Below are 23,434 nucleotides of genomic sequence, written 5' to 3' on the forward strand. Positions count from 1 at the left end.
CTCATGGAGAACTGTCTCCTGTGGGAGGGACCCCACACTGGAGCAGGGAAATGACTCCTCTCCCTGAGCAGTGGGAGAAACAACCTGTGATCAACTGACCCTAACCCTCATTCCCTGTCTCCCTCCCATTGCTGGAATAGAAAGTAGAGCTTGGAAGGAGAGAGGGGTGGGGGTAAGGTGTTTTTAAAGTCTTATTTTACCTATTATCCTGCTCTGATTTTATTACTAAGAAATTTAATTAATATCTCTAATTCAAGCCTGATTTGCCCATAATGGTATTTGGTGAATGACCTCTCCCAGTCTTTAACTCATGAATCCTTTGTTCTGTTTTCTCTCTCCTGTCTGGCTGCAGAGGGGAGTGAGAGAGTGGCTCTGGTGGGTGCCTGGCATCCAGCCACAGTCAACCTACTACAGTGACTAAGATATTATAAACTTCCAAAAAATACTTCCTCTTTTAAAGTTGAATAAATGCAGTATTTTTATGTAAAAACTGGGAAGAGAGATTATCACAAAACAAACAGTTTAAATTTCTGAGATCTAGCTTGCAAAGAGCAAGTACTCCAATCACCTTCAAGGAAAGACCCTGCCAAGCAATATTCTTACATCATCCTTATTCATGTTTACATGTCTAGAAACACAGTGAAAGAATGGCATATCTATTCAAAGAAAGCAGATTTAAAGTGATACATACTTTGCCTATTAGATTACCACTGTGGTATTCAGGAGGTACTTGAACACGAAGAAAAGTTTTGAGGTTGGCAACCTACTCCAAATTGAAATAAAACAACAAAGAGGAAAACACCACCACAAAACACCATAAGAAACAAAAAGACACACAGGACACATGAATAAAGAAATAATTAAAGAAAGAATCAACAGAAAATGAATATAGATATTTGCAGCAAGATTATATTTACAAGGCAAAGAAAAGTTCACAACTTTGGCATTTCTCTTATCTCATTTTTTGGATTTCTCTTATTTATATTATTTATATGTCTATATATCTCCTGTGTCATCATTAAGATGTTTTCAGATCTTATTTTTATGAACCTGTCAGATTCATTATCCGATTAGTTAACTATAATCCAACCACTACATATTGCTTGAGATGGTAATATTTCTGTAAAAACTAACTTTCATACAGAAATTTCAAAAGCCTTAGTTTTCACTACCTAAAGTAACAGTGGCATATTTAATTATTAAAAGCATTAAAAGTAGCATTTATTTGGTTACCCATTGCCTTTGAACAATTTTTCACCCAAAAAGAAAAATTACTGAATTTAAGTATTTAATTCCTCCTCTTTCATTCTGTGCCCTTTTACAACCTCTTTTGACACTTCTGCTACCTCAGACCTTTTTAGAAATATATCATTAAAAGAGTGTATCATATAAACTTTTATACATTGTAAAAATAATCAGAAAATAAAAAATAGAAAGCTACTCATCAGTAATACCCCTTTGGACTATTAAATTCATATAATGTAATCATACTTCAGTCTTGGCTCTCATTACAATCCACAGGGGCTACTTAACTGGAGAACATGAGTCCAAGAGCCAGAATCTAACTATTTAGTTTTCTTAAATGTTCATTGCCTTGAAACAGTATATACAGCTACTGAACAGCTACCGAAACCTCTGAAGAAACTTTCTGCCAATTACAATAAAAAAAAGATTTTTCAACATATAAATTCCTTGTGGCAAAGATAAATTGCAATCCAGTTCCCTTTAGATCAAGAAGAATTTTTGCTAATGACTCCTCCATGGCTCAGACATAATTCTCGGCTTAATATAAGAGCTGCTACAAGATTTCATGAAAAATAACCATTTAAGTCTCTAAAAATACTTCACCAGGCCCACAGGCCTAAGTATACAATAATATAAACCTTTTGGTTTAATAGCCAGCCAACTTTCCTTTAAACAACTTCCTTGAATGCAATTAACAGGGTTATTAAAATTTCTTCAGGCTTATTAGAAACTAAAGAACAGAAGAAACAACTAGTCCTTCTCTTTAGATTCTGTACTTGGTATAATACTTTTTGCATAAGGGAAAGTTCTAGTTTGTATTTTCAATGCCTCATTCAAACAAATTGAATGGATCAAACTATGTGCAACCATTCCTAGATCTACTGCATATTTTGCTTCCTGACTCCAGCAGTTTTCTAAAGTCCCTTGTTCACTCTTTTCTTCACTTAATCTTGAACATTTTTTATTCATAATTTCTTAAGATCCTGTAGCAGCATATAAAATTTTCTCCCTTAAAAGAAAAAGTCAAGGATGGCAAAAAAAAATTTGAATCAAAATAGAAAAACTTCCCAATAGATTTTGTCTATTACATAGATTTGGGGAAAGATTATTTTTTTAAATAGCATTTTTTGCTTTTGAAAATCCTTGAAATTTCATTTCTCCAGTAAAACAATGTTCAGCTGACATCTAAAGAAATTCCAAAGCACAAGCACTTTCCATAAGTAATTTTCTTTCCTCTGTTCTTCAGTCCATTATTCCATAATGGCACCTGTTCTGCAAGACTGCATATTTACCATTTATGTAATTGATAATAATTTTGACAGAAACAAGGAAGCTGTGCAGTCTTTATTAAAACTAATAGAAATGTCCTCAAAAGCTCAGAGGAGCTCTACAGAAGGAAATCTCCCTAATGGGACACAGAATCTTGATCTTGAATATCATGCCAGGGCAATTCTTCCCTGGGAACTGAACTCCCATAGAAAATTATTCTTTCCTTTCACATCCAAGTATGCAATAAATTATCAATACAGAATTTGTACTGCTTGTTTAGGGAAGTCAAGTAGAATTGAATCACATTCCTCCATCTTATCTGTGAAAACTGCATTCCTGGATGGTGGAGGGAAGGAAGGAAGGAAGTTCTCCTACTCATTCTCTTTTTTCAGACAGTAAGCTATTAAATCTCTCAGGCTCACACCACTGCAGCTGTCTGCTGTAAATTTACTCTGTTAGATCAGCTATACTCAGGCCAACTCTCAGTTGAATTGCTGATTTTTTTTTTTCTCTGCACTGTTTTCAGCTTCATGTCCAGTTTGCTTGCTCTTGCCTCCTCCTCAATGCTGTATTAGAATAATATTTCCTCTACAAGGAAAATATTAATTCTCTTCAAGGCTTTCTTGTGATACACAAAGCAAACTGCCCTGATGACACACTAGACATTCACCTTCTCTGCAACTTCAACATGGCTCCACATCTCCTCTATGATAAGATTTTTCTGCACCTTTGTAGATGATGCAAGATTTGTAGGATAAATAGGAAAGGTGAGAGCAGGGAAACCTCAGAGAAAGCTCTAAACTACAGCAGCTAGCCTCTTGCTACTGGAACAAAGGTGTGCTGTGCCTGGCAACAATCTGAGTTGTTCCCCTTTCCTTACATACCCTGCAGATGCATGGACACAGAGCCTGTAAAACATGGAGAGGACTTCTGCAATGATACTCCTGTGGCTACCACTGGGCTGGAGGAAGGCTCAGGAGATATCTATTCCTCTTTCCACCATACCTCCAGCTCCTGATAAAAAGCATATTTAAGCTCTGTTATTCCACAGTTATGGCAGAGGCATACTGACATTTTCCACTCAGGACAAGAAAACACAAAGCTCTACTACAGAGAAATTAAATATTGCATCTAAACATTCAGCAATTAAACTGAAATGGTTATCTAACTATAAATTTGACTGGATATAACAAATTCATGTCAATTATGTACCTACTTAACAAGCACAGCACAGCAATTCACTTGAAATAAGACATTTCTCCTACAGTTGTAAAATATTTAACCAATCAATAAAGCAGTGGCACCATACTGGATGAGTGCAAAACTGCAAATCTATTGTCACAACTCACTGAGTTTGAAAGGAGGGGAAGGCAATTGTCTATTTGAAGTCATCTTTGACTTAAAAAACCATAGCTTTATCCTGTGAATTATTTAGCTTGCTCATGAGTTTGTTCTAATTTCTGAATAAAAAGTACTGATAAAAGAATGAAATATGGGAGCATGTTTATCTAATAATAGAATGTATGAACAATTTCAAATAATAGAAAGAAGTCAAGAATCCATATTTGGTATTTAAAGTAATTCATTTTTTTATCTCACTGTATTTTAATCACAATTTTTTTCTTAATTAAAACACTTGAAGAAAGTGGGTTAGACAATCCCTCCTTTTTAAAGAAGGAATCAGGATCCTAGCTTAGGGATGTCTCCCTGCCCCTTCTGCTAGCCACAAGGTGTTTACAGGTCCAACACCAGACCTCACATAGAAACCATGTCACTGGAACCAAAGCTGAGTCAGGAGAGGTTTAGGTTGGATCTCAGGGAAAGGCTCTTCACCCACAGGGTGGTTGGGCACTGGAACAGACACCCCAGGGAAGAGGTCACAGCAACAGCCTAACAGAGTTCACGAAGTGTTTGGGCAAGGTTCTCAGCACATGGTGTGACTTAGGGATGTCCTGTGCAGGGCCAGGAGCTGGACTCAATGATCCTGGTGGGTCCCTTCCAACTCAGCATACTCTGTGATTCAGTATTTTCCTCTCTTCAGTGTGAAGGGAAACCCCTACCTTTCTGGAAAAGAATCTGCCAAAAGAAAAGACTGTATGCTGCTAATCTGATTGTGCTAGGTTGAACTTCCATGCTCCCCTTTGTCATTTACTCCATTGTCTGGTATTATCACCAAATGGCTCATTCACAATTTCCCCTCTTGCTCTGGAAGAGAGAACATGTGCTCCTGAAATTTTGGTCATCCATCAGCTAATGGATAGTAGCATTCACAAGCAAATCTGCCACATTCTGAATGCCCCTTCACAGAGCCACAGAGCAGTAAATGCAGTTCCCACCACAGGGGTCAAACTGGTTCAAAGATCCCTGAGGCAGCCAGGAAGGATGACCTGCATTTTCATGTGCTAAACCTGATCTATCTTTAGCCTATGTGGAGCACTGTGGCCAAGTCAACACAGCAGCTCAAAATAAACTGCTGTGACTAATGCATTTTTTCTTCTAGTTCTTTTTAAAATTACTATTAAACTCTTAAGACTACTTTCTTATTTTAATCCTGCTCAGTACTGCTTAGAAGAAAATAAAACTATATGGTGAATGGAAGGAAACAGAAAGGATAAATGGAAGAGGTTTGTAAAATCAGTAGTCCTTAAAATAACAGTGTGGAGGATTTAATGAAAATAACCACTGACATGGTGTGAACTATGGCAAAATATACAACTATATAAAATGTTGTGATATATTTCAAAAAGCATTAATAACTCCAACATTTTATCTTGTTTCTAACTTATTTGTTTGGCTGTATTTGCATTAAGTGTAAGAATATTTTTACTTTGGAAATAAGCTTTTCTAAGAAATAAGCATTCTAGAGTAAATCTGTGAATTTGTCAGTTAGAGAACAGGTATATACAAGCCAAAGCTGTTTGAGATACAAAAGCAAACCCCATTAAGGCATCACCAACATCTACATTTGCACAAATGGGTGATAATGGTAGAGGGAAAAAGAGAATTTGAATTTCTGAGTTTATATTTGGATCTGTAATATACAAATAAAACTTATATCTACTGGCATTTTTCTACAACTTTGAAAGGAACTGGTAAGGAAAAGTAACTTTAAAATATAGCGTTACTTTGGAGTGTCAACGAGCTTTCAAAAAGTATGAATTATAGATAGGTAAAACAACTGCCTTTAATCATACAGAGCATATATACATGTGGCAGCTTTGGTGTTAGAGTTACTTCAAATGTAGGATCTTCATTTTGTGTTTTAAAATGAATGTGGATTTAATACTTACTGTGTTTTTCTGAGATACCATATCCTGTGGGGGGAAAAAAGATAATATAAATGTTTATTTGTTTTTACTGGGAATTATTATTTCAAATAAAACCCACTGCTATACATACATATACATATATGTATATGTATAATATGTATACATATATATATATGTACACACACACACACAAATGTGTTCTTCACAGCATAATCCAGATTTCCTGCCACAGTAAATTCCCAGTAAAGGGAAAGAACAACATCAAGAAGAGTCTCAGTAGCTCAGGTCAGGAAAAAATGAACAATTCAGTAAAGAAACCTACTTCAAGAAGTATTCAGAAAATGAAGAAAGTTGTACCTAGCAGTAACTGGAGTTTCTCACACTGGGCACACTCAGTCACACTCTGAGCATTTTTGAGACAAAAGCATTCAAAGATGGAGGGGTTTTCTCTCTGAAAGAGTATCCTTCAGATACCTAAGCCCCTTTCTTACACAGGTTGGTACACATCAACACATTCCTTCTACACTCAAATTATTCTCATCTCAAAATCTAACGAGAGACACTGAAACAATGAAGCAGATGATAAACTATTTGGCATGTAAACCAGATCTCAGAGACTTCCAGGTGCTGGTAAGTAACCTTCTCTTCTCTTGGGTGATGGATTATATGTTCAATAAACACTTCTTGGTCAAACTAAAGAGGTCTCCAGGTAAGCCATGCTACAAATATTAGATATAGACTTGTTTCTAATCAAAGCCGTCAGTATAATTGAATTAAATGTGCTCTGACAACCTGCTTGAGCAATTTCATATCTGACAGCCTGAAATCCACTTGGACAACCACTGCCTAGAAATTATCATACCCATGCACCCATTTCCTCAAAAACAGGCAAAAATATCAGGGGGGATTTAAGAGGTTTAGCTCTATAGATATGACTCTCTTGAAACCCAGATTACATACTCTTTTATATCCTCAGAACTAGATTGTTTTGAAAGAATGTAGGTGAAACTGAAGAGACAACTCTTGGGACAATTTCAGGATGGCTCCTAAGATAACTTGTACAAAGTCAGGTCGCCGGAACTTCACATATCTTCAGCAAAAGTAACAGCAGTAACATCAACACTGCCTTTATAACACTCAGTCTATGCACCATTTTAAGGTATTACTTAGGCCCAAATAACAAAAGTGAAAAAACCCTGACCAAATTACTCAAACTTCAGAACAAAGAAACATCATCAGAGGATCAAAAAGGTATTAAAAACTAAATGGAATATCTAATTAGCCTAAACTCCTTAAGCCAAATAAAATACTTAATAACAAAAGTGATGGAAGGCTTAGACAGCTGAAATACTACATATCTGAAAATTAATGTTTATCTAGCTAAGCAAGTATCTCCAAAAGAGCTTTATCTACTGCAGTCAAATCTTTCTCAATAGGGAGAAATACCTCTTCTGAAACCATCCAGCACCTATGACATGACATGTGTCATGAACTGTTCTTTGCTGAAATATCCCAGGAACAGTCCCTGCCTACCTTCTGAAATATTCCTTAGAAAGGTGTATTAGCATATTTGAATGCTACCCAGCACTGAACTGGGGCTCCACTGATGAAGAGATACCAATGACAAGAGGAACACTGAACCCTGTCTCAGTGTCCAGCTTAAACCATTTGATACACAGGATCTCTCCTAGCTGATTCAGCAACTTAAATCGTCTTATGATCCCATCTAAGATATGCCATGGGCTTATTTAGGCCAAGGAGGTTATGCAAAAAACTGAGGGACGAGTAAATTATCAGTGTCACTGACACAGTTCCTAGAAGAAGAAAGGTGAAGGCAGATAATAGTTTTTTTCTGGCCTTAAGTGATCTAGTCAAATTCTGGTGTTCCCCAGTCTCTAGATTTGAGAATTATATTATTTTTAAAAAAGGCTTAGAACTGACAGTGCAAAGCAGTTGCAAGCCCTGGCAACAATCAGTCTGAGCATGCAACCACAGATGTATGTAATTCTGGAAATTCTTCAACACTCCAGTTATGGAGCAGAGACTTGAGTACGTGCCTTGGCATGAAGTGTAAAAATCAAAGCTAATATCCTCACTGGGCAGCAACAAATAGAAAACAACTAGCCTGTGCTTCCCAGACTTGGGCACATCCTTGGGAACACCAAATTGATCAGAACATCTGAGTGACAGCATAAAGAAAGATAAAAACGTGTTAATGAAAAATAAAAATGAAATATTTCACAGCAGTCAGGTGTATTACCAGTAGTGGAAGAAAAGCTGTATGCCTGCTCACCCTGATTAGACAGAAGAAAGGAGACATGCCAGTAATACCTGAGAGTGTATTTGCACAGATAATCTCATTGAGCAAAGAGTGTGACAGGCTCCAGCTCTGAGTTCTTGGGACTCCAGGCCACATGGAATGTGAATGTGTATGTGGACCACCACATGAAGAAGGGAAGTATGGGTTATAGACACATGAGAGCAAAATCAAAGACATTGAGAGCAGAGAAGAGGAATGAGAAGCCATGACAGAATAAAGCTTTTCTGGAGAAAAAGGAGACTTAAAATTCTTACAGGATCAAGAGAGGTTGGAGAGCTCCAAAAAGGATTTTTGGACACTAATGGTGCGGAAAAAAACAAAGTAGCAAGGGGCAATAACTCAAAATAAGGAAAAAAACAACAAAGCATGAACAAAGTTTCTCTCAGTGAAGGTAGGAAGAAAATTGATTATATTAAAAGCAGCAACAGATGATACAGAGGACAAAAGTCTTAAAGTCTAAATGTGATGTAAAATAAAGAGAACCTGCATTGAAAAAGGCAGAAACATCCACAATATATGACTTGCATCCAGAATAGCAATTTCAGGACTTAAGTGTATATCATGTATTATCCTACTATAAAAATGAACAACAGCACTATACAAAGATTTGGTGAGGATGTCTTTTCCTATCTTCAAACATCAATAAAAAGGAGATTCTAGTAGTCTTAGCTAGTCAGCACCTAGGGAATACAAACCTCATCTGACAGAAGTGCTTACATAGGAGTAGGCTGCAATACAGCCCTTGTTCAAGTTATTATTATACAGGCCATAACTTTTTTTTACATGTACTCTAATTAAAAGAAGGAAAAGAAGAGAAAAAAATCGGACCTGTACTCTCAATTCCAAGTCTAACTACCTGAAGCAAAATCAGTACCACACTATGGATATTTTCTTACAAAAAAAAAAGCATTTATTTATTCTATTATTACTGTTTTTGCTAATAGTTGCTTTTTCTTAGCAGGTTTTAATTATATAGCTATCAAGAATTACATTAAATCTAAGTTTCAAAAAAACACAAACACTGTAGGATCAGATATAAATATATTTCTGAAATGAAGCAGATTGTGAAGTGAGAACCTTACTTTGAGAGACTGAGCAGTGTCAGCATCAGTGTCATGGTAAAGAATAACATTATTGGCCATGTCAAAGCTTTCACGCACGCCAAGGTGGTAGAACAGTGATGGTTGCTTGGAAATATCACTCATGTCCACAACTGCAACATCTGAAATGAGAGAAGTCGAAAAGAAGAGAGAATGCTAAAAAATAATAATCTTAAACCAAATTTTATTCCTACATGGGATTTAAAATAAATCCTGAAATTACCCACACACACACACACACACACTGGACAGACAAAGTCAACATTTTCAAATGAGGGTCATTTTGTTATGAGAGAAGTAAATTTCACCCTTCATATAAAAAATAAGAGCCACTTATGAAATTAGCACAGTGTTACACTAACTGTGAGGCTGAGTTTATCAATCCTGTTTAAGGCTTTGAAATCACAGCATCAGGAATGCCGCGGGTAAAAAAGCAATTTTGCACTTGCTCCCTGAGGCCTGACAGCATGAACACCCATAGGACAGAAGTTTCAAATATTCAGGATGAAACATCTAAAAATAATAATGTAAATTAGAAAAACAGGGAAAACTGTGAGATCAAGTTTATTTTAAGAGGCTGAGGTTTGAAGAATGGGAAATTCCTAAAGAGTAGAAAAAGAAATTACTCTAAAAATTGCCTCTAAAAAGCTACAGGCAAGATGTTCAAGATGGAGGGGGGCGGGGAGGGGCACATCAATGAGGGAATTCAATCACAAGTAGCCAGAGCACGACTTCACTGCTTTTCTTTAGTGTTCCAGTCAGAAAAGAAAGTCAGAAACACAAGTAAGAACATTTACATCTGTGCAAGAAGAGCTATACAGAGAGCTAATGAGAAATATCCCATATTATGCAGAACAGCTGAGACACTGACAAAAGATTCAGAGTTCATAATTTTGTTCTCATATAGACCTAAACAGCAATGCAGAAAGAAGGGGTAGCTGGAGAATAGGACACTTAATGCTGAGGTTTTATTTCTTGATCCTTATAGCCTATGTATTCCTATGAAAATTTTGCTTTAAAGATTTTTAGAGGTCTGTATCTATGTATATGTCTCCTTTCACCACTTTGGGATAGATGGATGAACTGAAATCCAAAGTATTCATAAGAACAGAGTCTTGGCATTGAAACCACAGGGGAGTCTGAGGTTCAAAACAGATTCCAGAGACTCAGTGCAGCTGGACAGAAAATTCTACATCTCTGTAGGGGTAACAGTGCCTGATACATACAGGGAAAGACAGAGGAGTGAACTACCAGTAAACAAGAAATTTAAAAGCAGGTTTGATGGCTGAGACCCAAATGCAGCAGCCAGTTAACCTTGGTCGCACCAAGGTTACACATCACAAGAATCAATATTCCAAACTTAGTAGGCAGTTTCTTGGAAAAACCTGCAATGAATATATGCTCCTGTACAATTCCATCAGCCTATTCTGACACACCACACAGAGGTCAGCCAGTCCCTCAGATTACTATGAGACTCCTGTTAAAGCACAAGGAACATTTTGAGTCTGAAGACCTGCTTTAAGATCAAAACATCACTGTTCAGGAGCAAAACCAAACAAACATAAAAACCCCCAAACCCCATAATCCATATCCCAAACCCCATATCCCAAACCCCAACAAAACACACAAAAAAATCCAAATGCACCTCCCTCCCCATCCAAAGAAACAAAACACCAGCACAAAGTCATGGCATAAGAAAATGCCCCTATTCATATAAAACTCAAATTCTGCACCATCTACAGATGATATTCCCAGTTCCAATGTTTAGCCAGCTGCCTGCAGCATGAATAAAATTCTTAGTGTATTGCACACCATAGTGTTATGTAAACTGAGAGAGCTTGAAGAAGTAAACCCCAGCTCCATAAACTCAACAGAATCAAGATTACATCAATATTGAAAAATCCTTTTGGAAAACATAAATCATATGCAGAACAAATTTAAGAGAAACTAACTAGCAGACTGAGAATTAAATACCATCCTGGAGAAAAAATTAGGAGCTTCAATGTTTTTTATTGCTTCTATGAGTGTTTCTGGGGAATCAGAGTACTGTGAAATCAAAATCAACATTCTGGTACGGGAACTCAGATAATGCAGTGTACAGATAGTGTACAGATATTGCATTTTACAATATAATGTGAGCAATGATTTGTAACAGAGTTCATTGAAACAAGGCTATACACAGCTCATTGCCACATCTGATCTACAATGAAATTTGCCTTCTGTTGATAGCTGCTCCATAGCAATGTAAGTAGAACCAAAAATACATTAAATGGACATAAGGACAGAAGTAAGAATCTCCATTTAAAAGGGTAGTTATTAATCTCCTAGATATTAATTCATACATTATAAAAAGATTTATGAGAACAGGCTTTCCTTGCTTATGCACACCTCACAAACACAGGCGTCAACATGATAAAATAAAATGAAGAGTAACAGAGACGAAGATGTATCACAAAAACATGCATTCAAGTTAAAAAAAAGCTCCAGGAATATAACTGAGTGGGTTCTGCTTGAGCATGGGAGTCAAGGAATGACACAACAGAGGCAAAGCATCTGAAGTGCTCCTGGCTGTGGGCTAGAGCAGAGATGATGAGGAGCTGCATTCCTCTGGAGCTCTCCAAGACCTCCTCCAGGAGTAACAGCAGCAGGCTTGGAGCAGGCAGGAAAAAGATCTACTTACAAATCAGCTTTACTAATACACTAGTGAAATGCAGCATGAGCACAGAAGGCCCATGAAATTAATGCAAATTTGAGTGGAGAAAACAGGACCAACAGTAAACACTTATAAAAAGAGGAGATCCCTGGGATGCACCCAGTGCATGGGGTGCCGAGAGGGCAGAGCTCAGTGTCGCTTATGGCTGGGTCTAAGCACACTCTCCAGAACTACTGTTACCAGGGGTGCATCTCTCCTCTCAGAGAAAGGCAGTTTTGTGAGTCATGTAATGAACAAAGCCAGCATGTGACATCACAAATACTTCTGTTTCAGTTATCTTACTTTTTTCTCATGATTTACACTAAAATTCTTCATTTACCGTTCTTCAAAAACAAGATATGTGGCCCTGCACTTCAACCACGCATTTAGCGTGGCTGATAAGAGAGATAAGAATTTCCTTAAACTTCCAGAGACACATTAAAAGAAACAACTTCAACACTAGTATGTGCTTTGCAAATCTTGATTTATGAATAGAAATATAAGTCAATCAGAGTTCATGCTCAGCTCCCATTCTCCATAATAAAAGAGCCTGGTCAGCCAAATGCACTTCTGGACTTCCCTTGACAAATTTAAGTTCAACCTCCATTACAGACAGGGGTGAAGCAAAAGCCAATGGCACGTATGAGAAATGTTACATAATTAAATATTTCACACAGGCCTAAACCACCAATAGAGAGGGTTTCCTATGTTTGGAAGGAAGGAGAGCAGGGGAAGGTACAGCCCCTCTGGAAAGACAGAAGGCTTCCAAGTGAAAATCTGTACAATGCATCCCCCCAGATGCAGTGGAGGTGTGGGTATGTGCTTAATGTTGCATATGACCAATTTCAAATTATTCTGGAACAGAATATTTAAACTTATGGCTTCTTTTCTGCAGTAGCAACTCATGTTCAAAAGAGCATATCCATCAAAATGTGTTCTCCCTCATTTCTTCTTAAGCATATCATATATTTTCAACTCATTTTATTCTCTAGTAGTTGCCCATTAAACTATTTTCATCCTGAAGTTAATTTTTGTCATGAACCCAGAAACTGATCTCAATTTATTTTGTGATTGCAGTTCACTTGTCTAGGCTTTTGTTTCCACTGTAAAATGATTATGGTATGTGTGTATTTATAGTGCATTAAGGTAATTCAGCACTGTTGCTTATAGTCTTGATTAGGTCTCTGCATTGTTGCAGCAGATGGCACATAATTCATTTCTTATACTACAGTTTACATATTTTAACACTAGTGTGTCTTACAAGAGCAGGCAAGAGACAAATAACTGTGACAACTGAAATGAAGATTAGAGATCATTAACTGTGGTAAAATAGGACACTATGAAACTAATAAATAATTCAACATGGAAAACATTATTAAACAGGTTAAGACCAGAGGACTTATTTCTCTCTCTTGAAATGCATCTGAAGACATAATATAATTTAATTATCTAAATAAATCACAAGTCTTCACATGGCTTTTTTATGATTTGTGGAATTGTTAGCAAAACCAAAAGGACAATTTTGGTATCAGCTTTTGGGATCTGTAAGTTGAAAAGTAAAAAACAGAATAAAATTAAGAAATAGCCTGCAACAGGCTGACAGTTAAATAGAATCTAGAGGGCCTAACAGAAAAAAAAGGTCCAAAAAAGTCCGCATTGCTTTCAGTTTCTAATCTAAGACTCACCTCCATCCAGCCTTATCCTTGTGCAGAGCAAGAACCTTGATCCATTATTTTGGATTCATTATTTTTCAGCATTGGAATCTTTCTATACATAATAGATTTCAAAAACACCACCAAACTTAACGTGATAATAAAAATCTTATTGGAGGAAAATGCAGAACTCAGTTATTTGTAATTCACTAGCACCCTGCAAATTATGAACCTTTACATTAGTATTGCTTCAGTTGATTGGCTACTTGCATCATAGTCAATAAATAAAAAAATATGTAATTCCTTGAAAACCAGTAAACAAAACTGTCAAATTCTTCAGAACAACAATACTCCTAAAGAAATTTAAATCCTTAATTTATGATACACATTAATTTTGATTTCTGCACAGCTCTTTAAAGACAATACACAAATTTTTACAGGGAAATAATTATGGTAAAACTTGGTGTGTTTCAAAACCAGGAACCCTTTGCAGCTTCCACTTCAGCTAAAACCAAAGGCACACCACTCTCAACTTTAATACACCCCATACTCCCAGAAACTGGGAAGCTCAAGGCAATAAAGCACATTTCTAGCAACTACCAAGAGGACTGTTGAGGTGATTTTTCAGCACAGTTTGTTATACCAACAAACTGTCAGCGCCCTCCATTACTTCCTAGGCACAAACCAATGTAAGTGTAAAAGTACTGTCAACATTTGTGATGATACTATGGCTCTCATAATGCATCAAGTTTCATTTAAATCCTACTACTTTATAATCATGGTATTCTGTAAAAATCTGCTTACTTTTATCAGAAAAAAAATATTTTTCCAATTACAATCTAAAGCACCAAATTAAACCCACATATTGCCTTAGAAGCTGAAAGACCCAGGAGACAAAGCTCTTTTTTCAAATTTAGGAACTTCTGATATTTCAATTCAACCTTTTCAGGTTTGCAATATTATAGCACAAACTTTGCTAACATCACTGTTTGCTACAGGGCCAGAATTGATAATAAAAATAAAACCCAACGATTCAGTAATGATTTGTCCTGCAATATAGACTTGTATATGTTATAATCACATTAAACAGCATTTAAAAAACAACTTCATATATTTCAGGCTACACTCATCTTCTTGCAGATTAAAATCTGCACTTCTGTATAAATACTAAAATTAAAATTAACTGTAATAGTTCAGAAATTGCTTACAAAGCATCTTTAAGAAGAATATTGTTTTATAAGCTGCAACTTTTGCAAAAGAGTCCTACAGTGGCTAGAGCCTTGACTGCAAATTCCAGCCTACTGCCTATCTCAGAAAAGGAAACACAAGCATGCACACTGGATATCTGAAGCTTTTTGATGCACAGAGGGCACTTCCTTTGGAAAGGGTGTTGAGTTCACAGGCAAAAGGAAGTGATTCAAAGGACAGGAAAAGTGAGAATTAAATTAGGTATGAATCCTCATATTAGTGTGGGAAAAAAGATTGTTTTTTGTTCACATATAGTAAGCGCTGAAAAAAAAGTGACATTATCAGGTTTATTAATGATACTAACCACAAATTGGACAAAGAAAACTTTAATACTGGCCAAATAATTTTTTAATTCATTATTTTAAAATTATTGTTATCTTGAGAAGATAACAGAGAATTACAGTTCTGGTACATTATCCATATACACACTGACTATAAAATGAAGCAAAACCTAAACGTAGTTCTATCTTACTTTTGACAGCTCTAATGGACTTGTTACGTGTTTTAAGCATTCTGGAAAGCTGGGCATCAAGTGGCAAAAATTCTGAAAGGTGCTTTTCCATGGTTTCTCTGGAAAACACAAGAACTGTTGTAAAGTGGTAATTTCAGACTTGTGCTATTTTAAAAAAGCAGAGCAACACCTCTAATTTTTGTTCTCAAGCTGAGCTTGTCATTTGCCTTTACTTAGTTGTGGCATTACATCTGCCACAAGTTTCATGACATAAAGGGATTTACTAAAGATAAAGGCCAGCACACCCCAAAATGTGTCACTTCTCCTCCCACCAAGCAAAATGGAAGGCAACCACATAGTACCTAACAGTTATAAGAGCCAGAATTCTTAAAACCACAAACACAGCGGGGGAAGTCAGATCCCTCTTTTGCATTTCCTCCTTTCTGCATGTCAAATCTTGCTCTGAAAACCAGTTTCACATCTTTCCCTGTGAAACTGCTCTGCTCAGTGAATGTGAATGCAGCGAGTGCTGAGCAGCAGCAGCATTCGTCACTAAGGAAAGTTTGCTGTTAAATAATTTTCCTGAAAGGACCAGGCAAATCCTGAGCTCTGCTATTATTAGGAAACAAAAAAGACTTAATTTTTCAGATGAGAAACTTTTAATTTTTCTACCACCCAGAAGCAATACTAACTGTAGCAATTCAAGTGATTGCTTTGCTCCACTTAACGCACAACACATCAACACTGGACAAGTCCCACCTCCAGAGACAATTCTAGGAACAGCTATGTTAAGCAAAGTGGGCCAGCTGGTCTTTGTGTGGAAGGCAGACAAATCCATGTAAAGAAGGAGGAACAGCTGACAACTGAATGTGTTTCAAACCACAGCATTTGGGTGATGCTAGAAAATCCTTTCATGTCGCCCAGCAAGGCAGCTCCTCCTTCCTTTGCACATGAAAAGTTTGGAACACTCAAATTCAATCCTCTCAGCTCCTGGCAAAAAAAAAGCTGAAATAATGCAGGTTTTAAACTACCAGAATGGTTAAAACTTACCAAGAAAAGTTGTAGTGCTTACAGTCTGAATACAGTCTGAAAGTGGAGGTAAGAAATCTGGAACAGTTTTTTTCCCCATTCAGATAACAGGAGTGCCTCATACAGCTTCTAGTGAAAGCCCTGAGAGAACCCCCAGTGGCCTGAAATGGCACAGGAATGAGCCACTTTTTGGACAGCTGTGCTGCAGGTGATGAAATGTGAAGTGCAAAGAAGCAGACAACAGAATAATCCAGTGTATCAAAAACAGAGGCACACGTAGCTGGAGTGAAACTAATGATGAATGCAACCAGCACAGCAGCATGCACACAGAGCCTGACAGCATTTTAATGTAGGTAAAGAATACAAAACTCATATTTATTTTAATTACTCAAAACCCTTATTAATTTTAAATACTTAGTTGAATCATAACTAGAGGGAAACTTTTTGGTTTTGAAATCAGTTCTCACCTGTAACCTTTTGTCCTTTTGATTTCAAATTCTAGCTTTGGCAACATTTGGAAATTTTAGTCTTAGGCTATCTTAGCAATGTATGACATTATAAGATTCACTGGCAATTCCTATCGAGCAAAATCAACCCTCAGATCATACTGTGAAAATCAGACAACCATGCACAATAACAGAACAGACAAGACTGAGGGGCCAATGCTCATCTCTGGCTTTTGTAATTCTGTACAAAATCCCCCTTTCGTACAAACCACTCCACAATAGGGTTACATTCAGACCTGAACATTGCAGCCAGTAATCATGTTAGTGCTGTGGTGTTACTTTACAGATACTGCATCTTTCATCTGTCCTCTGGTACATGGAACACACACTAAAAATAGAATTAGAACATATTTTTAATGCTTCAGTGACACTTATGGCAACTCAGGAGAAACAAGTATCAAAAATAACTCATTTTTTTCTAAAACACAGTAAAGTATTTGTGTCATATTTATAATTGATATATATTCCTTAATATCTAAATGTTCCAAAAATTATATCATCCAAGAAACTACACTTTAGTTGATAGGAAAAGAACAAATTACAGCAGGTGAGCAACACTGCCAGTTCTAGGAGTTGATCTATAGCCCGAGTTCTCATTTATTTTTATGTTTTGGAGTTTTCTTATTCATTAGAAACATCATCTGAAGCTTTTCTACTTTTTGCCTTGAAATTACATATTGGAAACTATTCTTTTAAAAGAAAACAGGGACCCTTTCAAAAACCTTTGAGAGCAAAAGCTGTAAGAAACATTTTAGAAACGTAAATACAATTAAATTCACAGCAAAACTAAGTTTCAAACAGGGCAAGATAACAGGGAAATTCTACTGATCTAGAAAAGCAAAAATTGTGGTGATAGAATGCCTATGCTTATTATTTATTTAACTGATCTTCAGGGAGAGTCTTTCGGACTCTGCCAAATCAGAATACAACCAGCACCCACAAGAACTAGCATAGGAAAAAAAGTATCAAGAAGAAAAATACTGTAAGATTGGAAACACCTGAAAATAACCTCTCTCAGAAGGCAGCATAATTTGTGAATTTTCTGGGTTTTTGTTGTTGTTGTTGTTTGGTTGGTTTTTTGTTTTTTACAGTTGGCAGTTTAGGGAAGGAAGGAAACAAAGAACTAATCATCAAAGAACTCTTCTTGAAATATTGAATTGCAGAAATTAGGAAATATATAATTCACAGTAAACAGTGCATGCCTAGGTTTATAAATTGCTTAATATTTTCCATTACAAAGCTTTGCTTTCAGTCCTTTTTAACTTTGCCAGTCTTTGCTTCAGGTTGTTGGGTTTTGTGTCTTTCTTTTTAAGAGATTTATTTAAAACCAACTCATGTAATTTTGAGACTGTCTTGGAGAACTTATTTTTCTGGCCACTGTTAAACATCCTCTAACGCCAAATTAAGAAACCTTACTGTTTTCAAGCACCAAATCAGAAATTTGTCAGATGGGTGAAGCTGTCTGGAAGTAACTTCTCTTAGCCTCATGAAATGCTGCTCGTTCCAAAGCAAAGTTATTGGCAGTGAGCTGGTCAGAGTCACAAGGGGCATGCTTGCTCTCAGGCAAGGCTGTCATCACTGCCTTCATTGTCAGCACAGAGAGGAAAAGTACTTCTCCAGCCCCATTCCCTGATCTGCCAGAAGCCAACTGCAGGAGTGGAATTGCAGCTCAGAAGGGCCAGTTTCTCTCCACTACCTATGAGGGGAGTGCAAGAACCTGCAGACACCCACACTGAAGGTGCTCAGTGCCATGACACCTCTTCCATAGAGCCTCACAGCTCTGCTTTGAAGGATTTCATTCATCACTGAGGCATTCCAGTCAAGAATTATGTAATCTCAGCAGATGTTTCCCTGGATGTGCTCCCACCAGTTAACCAACAAAAAAGCCAATGGAGAAGGACTATAGATGTTTCTCATGAGCACTTCACTTACAATTCTCACTACCTGTGAGAGAAGGACTGTCACAATTTAAACCCTCACCTAAGATCTCCAGAGATCTCTCAAACACCTAATCTTTGCTTGAGTTTTCCATAAATTGGGAGCTCATTTATGAGTCCTAGTTTACAGTGTTGCTTGTTTTGACACTCGCTATCATACAATTGTGGGGATGACTGCTCTTTAAGAGGTGTTTGTGCACGTACTATCTCAGCCCAGGGTCTTTGCTCTTACTCATATAACTGGTTTAATTACATTGAAGCACTGACTATAACCTCCCTGCCTATGGATGAAGTTTACAAATGAGTTAAATTTTCAGCAAAAAGACCTTCAAGCCAAATATAAGCATTGCATTTCCCTGCAAGACAAAGACATTAATATAAAAGATAGTAATAGACTTAGCCTTCTATTTTATTTATTTATTTTTCCTTTCATACCATAGCTTGTGAGGTCCCAGGAACAACACAACTCAAGTCTGAGGGAGTTAACTCACAGTAGTGTGAAAGGTCAAAGTCAAAAAGATAACGTCCACACACACTGGCCCTGGAAACTCACAGAACAGACCCCTTTACACAGCCTCCCTTCCTTGAGGAAGGGTTGTAAAAATTTACCCATTCTGGGATCACAGTCACAGATCTTAAATAATCAACCACAATCATATCAGATGGATCCTGCCAAGATCTACACATTGGTAAGAAATGAATTTAAAAGTTGTGACGTGCACAAGAGATCGATATTTATATAATTTCTTTGTAAAACTACACTGTCAAGATCCCAGGCTAGAAACTGAGAGAGATCTCATTGCTTGCATCTTAGCCTTTTCTGGTGGTTTCGTGGTTCAGGCAGATGAATGCTTATGGCTACCTGCAACTCCTACCTCTTTCACATAATCCACTGTCTTTGAGTCTCTCTCTCATTGTCCTGTTCTCCCCTTATCCATCAACCTATCTCTAATTTGGCAATTTCTGGCTAACTCAGTGCTAGGACAGTAGCAGACAGAAGCTCTGTCACTGTAGCTAACAAGTCCTGTGAGTGATATCAGCTACCAGCTTCACACTATTGTCCTGGAAAAGTACTTGAAGAAACTGTTAAACTTAGCAACAATTCAAAGAAATAACAGCTAAAAACTTAATTTCAGGACAACTCCCTTTTTACATATTGTGTAACAAAGACATTTGCATCTGTAACTTAAAAATCCAATTCTGTAAACAGTGAAAAAGACTCTAGGTTGAGATAGTACATGTCTCTTCTAATCATCCACACTGAATTATAATCATATTTCATAAGTGCCAAAACAAAATACTTACATTTAAAATTACTGTTATCTAAACCTTCTAACCAGCACCCATCCCAAGTAAAATGGGAAAAATTGTCAAATTAAAGCAATTTGCTGTTTCAGGTTGACATCAATCACTTGACCATGTACAAGATAAAAAGCAAAAACTATTAATCATTACCAGTTTCAGGGTAAACAATCCTTCCTTTCCATATACTGTGAAATATGCTATCACAGACAGACAGATAGATAGTGATGCTGACTATCTAATTATTGGTAAAATACACTGAAGAATCTTAACATTCTAATAATTTTTTTAAACAGCTGTGCTGGTTTTGGGTAAGATAGAATAACTTTTCTTTTTCTTTTTTTCCTTTCACTGCGATTTTAAACCCTATGGTCTGGTCCAAAGGAAGCAGGGCTGCAGATTTTAATAGATACACCTTTACATGGCTGCAACCATGATTTGAGTTGCATGTCATAAAAACTGCTTATAGCAGGAACCACTGGAGGAGAAGCCTTACAAAAAGCAGTGCAAATGCAGCAGTGGCCCAACCTGAGCTGGCCTTGGTGTCAAACAACACAACACAAGCAGCTTTTGCCTTACAAGAAGCTGTCCTTTTCTCAACCCACAATCTGTTTCACTTTCCAGTTCTCTCTCCAAGCCTGCTTGGGAGGGAGGGAGCAGCCCACTCAGGAGGACTGCAAGGATGTCACGAGATTATGCAAAGAGAAAATTTGAAGCACAAAAGCTCGACTAGAATTTCATCTGACTACTGCCATTACAGACAACAAAAATGTTTTTACAAATATCACCAATAACAGGAGGGTTAAGGAGAATGTTCATGCTTTACTGGAGAGTGAGAGGTGTTTAGCTGCCTGCTGGGATTACCCCATGAGAACAGCTCATGACAGACCAGTGACTGTGGGGTACCTGGGGAACAGAGCAGCTCCCATCAGCTCCAGTGGCTGCTGAGTTAAGCAGTGACACCATGACAACATTACAGGAATCAAAAGGGCATTAGCATGGCTTAAGCAGCTGAATGCTTGCCTGTGGAACTGAATTCCATATCTGCTTCTTCCTACCCCACAGCTGCTGTGTGATGCTAGCCTAGTCACATAAACTGGGATTTCAGAGATGGGTTTGTTCACCAGACAGTTATTAAGACTGAGTTTCAGAAGGAAAAAAAAGCCCCACTAAAACAGAAACAGTGACTTCGAAAAACAGAGCCTTCATTTCAAAGGTACTTGGTAACAAACCAAATGCCTTCAGACAGAAGAAAATTCCTAATATTTACCTAAGCTATTCACTGCTAAAAAAATTCCTAATAATTTACCTAAGTGATTCACTTCCTATTGGACCTTGGTATGACTTAGAACGTGAATAGTCTGATTCAGCATCTGTGGTCTTCCACCTGCAAAACAGCTGAGCATCTACAAAACAATCAGTATGCCTGATTCATACCTCAAAAAGACAGGTATTTCTGTTTTTCATCCAACCTTTATACACAAATGAATAGTAAAGAAGCAGCATTTTAAACTTCTCAAAGAGTATTTAAACAATCCACATTTGTCTCCTGATTTTTTTTTGTTCACAGATGTAGGCAAATGAAGATTCCAGAAATTACTCATTTCTTGCTTTAAATCTAAGTATCCAGAACACTTTAAAAACACTAATCTGTTACAGATTATCTGAAGACACCTGTTCAGTAATTTTCCCTGTTTATATACTCTCAGTATATTAGAAATTTTGATATAGATGCTAGACAGACATAATGAGTAACTGCCTCACATCATACATAATTTTCACTATGCCGAGTCATTAAAAACGCTATTTCCTAAATTTTTTCTGCGAGCCAAAGAACCTATTAATTCTGCAGGACATTTTTCTGCCCTACTAAGTATCAGAGAAGAAAAGAAACAGCAGAGTAAATTAAAAGCAGGCAGTTCACACTTGCCTGCTGCACTAGCAGCGTGCCAAGGCTCACACAAAACCATTTCCATTGCAGTGCACTAGAGTGGAGCCACTCAGCTGAGAGCACACAGAATAAACACCCCAAGCCTGAACCTAATTTGAACCTTGACTGTAATTGGAGGGGGGGTGGGTGTGTGGCATGAGAAAGGTGAACTTTATTTAACTTCTCCTACACCTCTGCACTTCCTACACTGGGTCATCAAAGGCAATCAAAGAGAATGAAGTTCAGGAAAAAAAAAAAAAAAAAAAAAAGGTTACATAACTGGATAACCTGGCCTAAGTGAAATCAAAGAGAGTATGAAATTCAACAAGGAACATTGTCCCTTTCTCCCCAGCTGCAGTCAAATCAATTTTTAGGCCAAGGAGGTTAGATAAGCTTCAACCTTTTAGACATTTATCCAAACTAAACCATTTGAGAATCAGCCATCATTTAATGTTGAATACCTTGGCTGGGGAACATAAAAAATCTGCTAAATCTGCACATCTCCCACAGGTCATACACCGGCCAACAACATATATTAAAAAAAAATGGAGTAAAATTATGCTGATATTTATCTTCTTATCAAAGAAATATAATCAAAAATATATTCAAAAAAGTAATCAAAATACAAGGAATTATAATAGAAAAAAAATTTCAGTACACTAAAGCTCATAAGTCTGGGTTAAACTAAGACCTTATTCCTTTCTTTATTTAAAAATACAGCATATAAAAAGAGTGAGACTTTCTTAGTCTGAATCTCTTGGTTTTTTCCCAAATATGTTTCTTAAAAACAAATATCAAGAGACATCTCCATCATTACCACTGGGAATTTTTATGTACCAAACTGAGGTATCCCACCTCATAACTATATTATAGATTTCCTCTTTATGTTGATGGATTCCCATACTGTCATTTAGGACCCACATAAAGCACAGTCAGTTATGCACAGAAAAAAAACTTATTTGAGGAAAGGCAATATTATTAAAGTGCAAATGCAGATAATGTTTACATAAAGCCAGGGCATCATCTGTGAGCCAAGAGACTTGCACTCACATACAGATACTGAGTCCTTGATACAATATTCCGGATGCTGGGCAGATGTGGATTCACTCTGCTATTTTTATCTTTCCTGTAAACAGTACAAGCTTTACATGCCAGTCTAAAAGCCTGCATGTGCTACTGAAAAAAATCCTCATACAACACTCAATGCTGTAATTTAAAAAATTGGAAGCTTCCATTAAAAATGTGAGAAATCAATTTCAAGACACTACATAGAGATCAATAAAATCTAGAACTTTAGTAGAAGCTGGTCTTTCTTAAATCATAGCCATTATCTAATCAGTCTTTAACTAATCTATAAATACAGCACACTTCCAGCATGTAGTCAGAGAATATTAAGCACGAACACAGACTGTTTGTTAGCACAGGGGAACCTGTTTCCTAAGATCTCTAAAGAATAAGAGGAACATTCGTACTTCTAAATGGTG

General features: G+C 37.0%; 1 protein-coding gene across 2 annotated transcripts in view; it reads right to left on the reverse strand.

Moving 5' to 3' along the window:
* Positions 1-23,434, reverse strand: part of MAP3K15 (mitogen-activated protein kinase kinase kinase 15) — an 81,867-nt gene that overhangs the window by 47,456 nt on the left and 10,977 nt on the right. The window contains exons 2-4 of one of the 2 annotated variants that reach the window (XM_072934423.1): positions 9,186-9,325; positions 5,805-5,828; positions 692-763 (exon numbers count right to left, since the gene is read on the reverse strand). In XM_072934423.1, coding sequence (XP_072790524.1) covers positions 692-763; positions 5,805-5,828; positions 9,186-9,325 — 236 coding nt within the window. The remainder of the gene's footprint in view (positions 1-691; positions 764-5,804; positions 5,829-9,185; positions 9,326-23,434) is intronic. The other variant, XM_002193331.6, reaches the window with a different exon arrangement.

This window comes from Taeniopygia guttata, chromosome 1 (genome assembly GCF_048771995.1).
Source record: "Taeniopygia guttata chromosome 1, bTaeGut7.mat, whole genome shotgun sequence".
Lineage (NCBI taxonomy): Eukaryota > Metazoa > Chordata > Aves > Passeriformes > Estrildidae > Taeniopygia > Taeniopygia guttata.